Source organism: Micromys minutus, assembly GCF_963924665.1.
Source record: "Micromys minutus genome assembly, chromosome: 1".
Lineage (NCBI taxonomy): Eukaryota > Metazoa > Chordata > Mammalia > Rodentia > Muridae > Micromys > Micromys minutus.
Genome location: NC_137969.1, coordinates 29,683,782 through 29,689,781, shown reverse-complemented (window position 1 = coordinate 29,689,781; position 6,000 = coordinate 29,683,782). Strand labels below are relative to the sequence as shown.

The window sequence follows — 6,000 nt, the reverse complement described above, 5'->3', positions numbered from 1 at the left end:
TGACCTCTGAACCTGTAAGTCAGCCCCAGTTAAATGTTGTCCTTAGAAGAGTTGCCTTGGTCATGGTATCTGTACACAGCAGTAAAACCCTAAGGCAGCTTCTGAGCAGATATGCTTGTCCATGTCCCCGGCCTCAGTCTTATGCTATGGCAAGGCCATCATTGACTCTGCATGACTCCCCAGCATTCGCCTCACTGACCACAAAAACTTCAAGTATTTAGAATTATTTTCTGTGGTGTCTGTTTTCTATTTAATGTTGTTGCAATGTCAGGCATTTAACACATCCAGCTGCCAAGACTTAAGCTATGAGGGACAAAGACAGGTCTAGCAGAAAGAATGAAGGCTAAGAAAGGAATATTTGGATCTACTGATGTAGAGATCTAGATGCTTTGTCAAGGCAGGTGTGGATAAGCAGGGTACATCCTATTTTTCTCTGCCACTCTTAAAAACCGTATCCAGAAGTCTTCATGCTGCCATGGTCCCACCTGCTCTTCCAGACTGCCCAAGGAGCTACAAACAGAGGCCATTTGGTCAGATGACATTTTAATTAGCCGATGTCTTTGGAAAATATCAAGAACCACATGTGGTCAAAGCAAAAAGCAGATACCCAGGAGCCAGGGCAGGGCTTTGGGGGATGACAAGTAGAGAGAGAAATCAGCGGTGGCTGAAGAATCCCTGAGGATGGTTATATTTAAACGGCTTCATCCTATTCGGACCCCTAGAGAAACAAAGGAGAGAGCAGTTAAGAGCATGCCTTCTGGACTGATAAAATAAATTACAGTTCACTCACAAAAGAATGCCACATAGCTGTCACTAGGGGAAAGTCAGAGCTGCATAGTTCAAGCACAGGGCATGGTGAGAAGCCAGACCACACTGGTGAAGAAGTAACACCATCTTTGTAAAAGTGTCTCTATGTGCTTACAAACGTGTGAACCTGGAGGATCCTTTAATCAGACATTTTGGGGACAGTGTGCAGTGCCCAAACATGTTTTGGATCATTGCTTATAACTTTATCAACACTATTTCTACAACTGCAAAGGAAGCGGGATTGTGTACAATAGTGCATGGCCAGGAAGCAACGGAACACAATCAGAGAGCTGACACCAAAGCCTGTTTGTTCCAGGAAGGCCAAGATCTAGGTTCAAATGTCCTCCCTGTGAAGATTTTAGCAGTAACTCTGAGTCCTCAGGCAAAATCTTCATGTTCCATGAGGGACATGTTCCACACATCTCCATAAAGTCAAACATCTGCAAAAAAGGGCTTCTACTTTGCCCATGTCTGTCTATGACTGACATTCAACAAGCAGTAACAGGTGATACTCAGGGACTTGGTCTAAGGGAGTATGTGTACAGAGCAGTTTTTTCTCAACACAAATGGGAAGAAACAAGTGGAGTGAGCAAGCAAGCCAGTAAGCAGCATTCCTCCATGGCCTCTGCTTTCATTGCTACCCTGCCTTTTCTTCATGAAGGACTGGAACTGCAAAGTGGAGTTAACCCTTTCATCCCCAAGCTGGTTTTAGTCATGGTGTTTTTATTACAGTAAAAAAGGAACTAAGACATATGTGAGTGGGCAGCAGAGAGCAGAAAAAGTAAGGAAAGTTCTACTCTTTTCTGGTGGCTAAAGGGCATTAAAATCTTCTTTTTCAGCCTGTACTGTACTGACACTTCTTCATCTCAGTTTAATTTTTCCATTAACACATGAAGTATGTGCTGCTTGAGGGTGAAAATACCAAGACTTCCTATCTCATAGGTGGAAGCTGGAGCTGACTCTGAGATCAGGCATGGCATTATAAGCCTCCAAACAGTAGAGGGGTACACCTAGGCAGAGGGGCAAAGTCTCAGTCCAAGCCGAAGCTAAGGTCTCCCAGCTCACAGCAGCACCTTGCACTCAGTCTCTTGATGACCCGAACCCCAGCTGTCAGCTAGACTCCAGGCCAAGAACTGTGCAAGCCACCCGTCAGTTATGATGTTAAGACCGGCCACAGCACGGATACAGCTCAACACTTGAGGAAACGAGTCTTCCAGGAACCATTTGAGAGAGAGCAAGCACAGGCTGTGTGGGGCTCCCATCCTGCAAATGTGCTGGAGGTGGAAAGAGCTGAGACTTCACACAGACCACTGCAGAGAGCAAGACTTGGGCTGGCATTCGGCGGTCAGCTCTGCTTCCTTGGGAAGCACTGGGACATTTCCGTTTATTATTAAACAACAGAATGAACCAGGGCAACAGAAGTGCCGGACAAGAGGGACAAGGCTAGGACACTTCCCTGTATGTTACAACTGGCTTCTCAAGAATAAGACTGGGGGGCTGGAGAGATGGCTCAGAGGTTAAGAGCACTGACTGCTCTTCCAGAGGTCCTGAGTTTGAATCCCAGCAACCACATGGTGGCTCACAACCATCTGTAATTGAATCTGATGCCCTCCTCTGGTGTGTCTGAGGGGAGTGAGAGTGTACTCACATATAATAAATAAATAAATCTTTAAAAAAAAAAAAAAGAATAAGACTGAGAGCAAGGTGAAGAACTTTTGGTTTTGTTTATTCTGTAGCCAAGGCTAGCCCTGACCTCAGGGCAATCCTCTTGCCTCCAACTTCCAAGTGCTAAAATTATAGGCATCAGTTGTGACACTAGGCCTGATAGATCATAAAGATAATCCAAGCACAGTTTTTTGTTTGTTTGTTTGTTTGTTTGTTTGTTTAACCCTCTTGTCCAAAACAGAAGGAGACTTAAGAAGGGAGACTAAGAAGTATTCTCTAGGGTTCTGGAAAAAAACAAACACATGAGGGGTCAGGAAAGAAACTCTAATACCCATAAAAATGGAAAACTAGTCTGAGGTACTGCAAGCCCACACACATTGCCAAGAGCATACTCTGAACCCCAAATTTGGAGCAGGAATCTTCTGGTCAACCTGAGCTCTATAGACTGTCTCCCTCCCCAGCTTCAGCCTTAGTGCTGGCTGGAACGGACTGCTAAGCATGCTTACCTGCCTGCCTTTTCTGTTTTCCCCTGTGCTGCCTGATTGCCCACTGTCTTGAATCTCACCAAGGGACTTGGATGCCAGAAAACTTACCAGTGACAGTGGGGATGCACCACCTACAGTGCCTGCTTGGATAACAAAAGAAAACAGGCCCCGCTGTTTCCCAAAGAAAACAATCAAAGTTCAGTCAAAGCTTTGCAGCATGGCTCAGTGCAGTTTCCTTGGTTGCTTGCTCAGGGGGTAACCAAGAACAGGTGAGCCAGGCTTCAGTTTCAGGGAAGTCTCAGGAAGGAGAAAACAAGTTTTTCCTGGAAATCTGTCAAGCAGAATTTTCTGCTACAAAGACAGATGCCTTATATGCCAGGCCCTGTCCAATGAGACCTAGTCTTCTAGAGGACTGCAATCTCTGTTCATGTCCTCATGAGAGGTCACAAGAACCCAGCCCTCTACTCACCTAAAGAGCCGAAGGCACATCTTCTCCTGAGGAAATTCCTTGGGGCCTTCTACACTGTCATCATGGCTCTCGGTCTCTAGGTAGACATCCAGCAGCACACACAGCCTCTGTAGCTGGTTGGTCAAGAGCTGGTGACTGGGCCGAGGGCCACACAGCTCCTTATAGCACACGTTGACTTCACTCTCCATAGCCTGTGTGGGTAGAAGCCAGCACCTCAGCATTTGCTTCCTCAGTATGGCTGAGCACAGTGGCCATGCTTTTACCTCATGGCCGAGCAGGATGGCATCACAAGCTACAGTTGGTGCCTGCTCAGGAGTTGTACACACAGCTGTGCAATAGCCTTGTCCAGAGACCTCGTTTCCTCAAGACAATAGAATCCTCCTAATTATCACCCACCTTCCCACCCCTAATACCTCCAGCAAGGAACACGGGCATGTAGAGGAAGTCATGCCCTGTGGCCACAGGCTACAAAGTCCCACCAAGAGGCATGGCCTTGAGCAGGAGCTACAGCACCCTCACTGAATCTGAGTTTGCTATAATGCTTCTGAGTTTATTTACCATCTCACAGAAGCCCAAGGTGACAAAATTTTAAGAAAACCTCTTGGGTTTTTTGGAGGCAGGGTCTCACTGTGTAGTCTTGGCTGGCCTGGAACTTACTGTGTAGACCACACTGGCCTTGAAATCACAGAGATCTGTCTGTTCTACCTCCCCAGTGCTGCCACCACGCCTTGCTGTAGAGAGTGTAGGAAACCCTGAGTGCATGAAATCCCAAGTAGATTTGTGTTGTTGACAGGAACTAGCCTATCTAGGACCCTAGCCTCAGACCCACACGAGTATGGCAAAACCTACCCCTGCCCTACATGAGCTAGGAGGAATGCCAAAGCCTTTCTTGTTTCTGTGTGTAGATGTTGATGTATACAGAAAATGGGTATTTATGGCCAGGCGATGGCTCCCTACAGCCCAACCTGTTGAGGCTGGCCAAACCCACCTCCTTGATCCATCTCTGTACCATACATAACCCTGCTTCCCTACTCAACCTTATGTAATAAACATACTGGGCTTGGGGAGGGGCTAAGGTTTCTCCGGCTTCTAGCTGTCTGTGTCTGTCTGTCAGGTGCTGGCATGGTGTACTGGCACTTTACTAGTTAACAGTGCTAAGTGGGAAAGCTGTGGGCCGCAGGGAAACTGAGCAGTCCTGGTAAGTCCCTGTCCCAGAGTAACACACTGCCCATGGCCTCGGGAGCTGTAGACCTGGCCACTGCTCTCATCTCTAGGGCTTTCGCTGTCCCCCTGCCACCCATGTGGGTCTTACCCGAATATTGTCATCGTTGCTGTTGGTTTTCTCCCCTTTCCAGTTTAGACAGAGTCGGAAAACAGGTGGGATGGAAGAGTAGCCAGGGTTCAGTACCACAGCAGCCTGAAGTTTAGCTGAGAAGAGGCAAAAAAAAAAAAGATCAGTGATTACCCAGCCTTCCATAGTGCTCTCCACACGTCCCAGAGCCAACAATAATGCCTCCTCTGACTGACGTGCTGCCGAGCATGCTGTTACTGACTGTTCTAGAATGTAAGCTGAGCTGCCAGGTCCTCAGTATAAGGTACAGCGACTCTGGTTCCTCCAAAGATCGTGTTCTACTTGCTGGTGTTTGTCAATGGATTAAACCTGCTACCTCGAGAAATGTCATAATTTTAAAAATTGGGTGCATGTGTGTATATATGCTGGTGTTTGGTTGTTTGCCTCCATGTATCTTGGTACCAACATGCATGCAGCACCTTCAGGAGTCAGAAGAAGGCATTAGATCCCTGGGACTGAAGTTACAGACAGTTGTGAGCTGCCATGTAGGTGCCAGAGACCTCTGGATGAGCAGCCAGTACTCCTAACCACTGAGCCATCTCTTCAACTTTCTTTCTAAAAAGAATTTGTTATCACGGTTAAGAGAGTCTCATGTAGCCCAAGCTAGCCTCAAATTCAATATATAATCAAGAACGACTTTGAACCCCTGCTCCTCCTGCTCTGACTCCCACCTAGGACTAGTGGCAAATGGTCCCAGCTTCTCACATCATGTCTGTCTGAGGGAGGCTCTGACAGAAACTGTTCCCAGTAAGTAGCTGCAAAAAATACAAGACTGAGTCCAACCAGAACGGCCTGGCATCAGATCTGCATTTATAATCAGCAATGAAACTATCTTCACATATTACATTTCCCTCTGCTGACAGCCTCTGCCCCTTCCTCCCCTAGGAGTGCCAGGATTAGAGATACTCCATTCCACATGCTGACGTGGCTTCCAGGAATCAAGTTCAGGTCATTAGGATTATGCAGCAAGCGCTTTAACCCACTGAGCCCTCTCCCTGACTCCTAGATGTCTTCGGATTGGTACGTCTGATTTGCCTCATATGCATTACTGAACGTATAATTAAGTTGGTTCCCTCATGCTGCTGCCAGGTTGAACCTGCAGAAGTGGGCTCTAATGAGAGATAGCTGGGTTTTGGAAGAGAAGAAATTGCCTTCTGAAAGGCTTAAGGGACTTCTATCAAGACTCTGCTTCCTTTTCACCTGTGCCTTCTCCACATCTCTGC

The 6,000-nt window shown here is 47.0% G+C and overlaps 1 protein-coding gene across 2 annotated transcripts in view; it reads right to left on the bottom strand.

Moving 5' to 3' along the window:
• Positions 1–556: 556 nt before the first annotated feature.
• The window catches only part of THOC5 (THO complex subunit 5), a 30,487-nt gene continuing 25,043 nt past the window's right edge, over positions 557–6,000 (bottom strand). For both annotated transcript variants that reach the window (XM_080940990.1, XM_080940991.1), the window contains 3 exons: positions 4,739–4,854; positions 3,427–3,617; positions 557–718 (listed from right to left, as the gene is read on the bottom strand). In XM_080940990.1, coding sequence (XP_080797116.1) covers positions 655–718; positions 3,427–3,617; positions 4,739–4,854 — 371 coding nt within the window. In that variant the 3' untranslated portion in view covers positions 557–654. The remainder of the gene's footprint in view (positions 719–3,426; positions 3,618–4,738; positions 4,855–6,000) is intronic.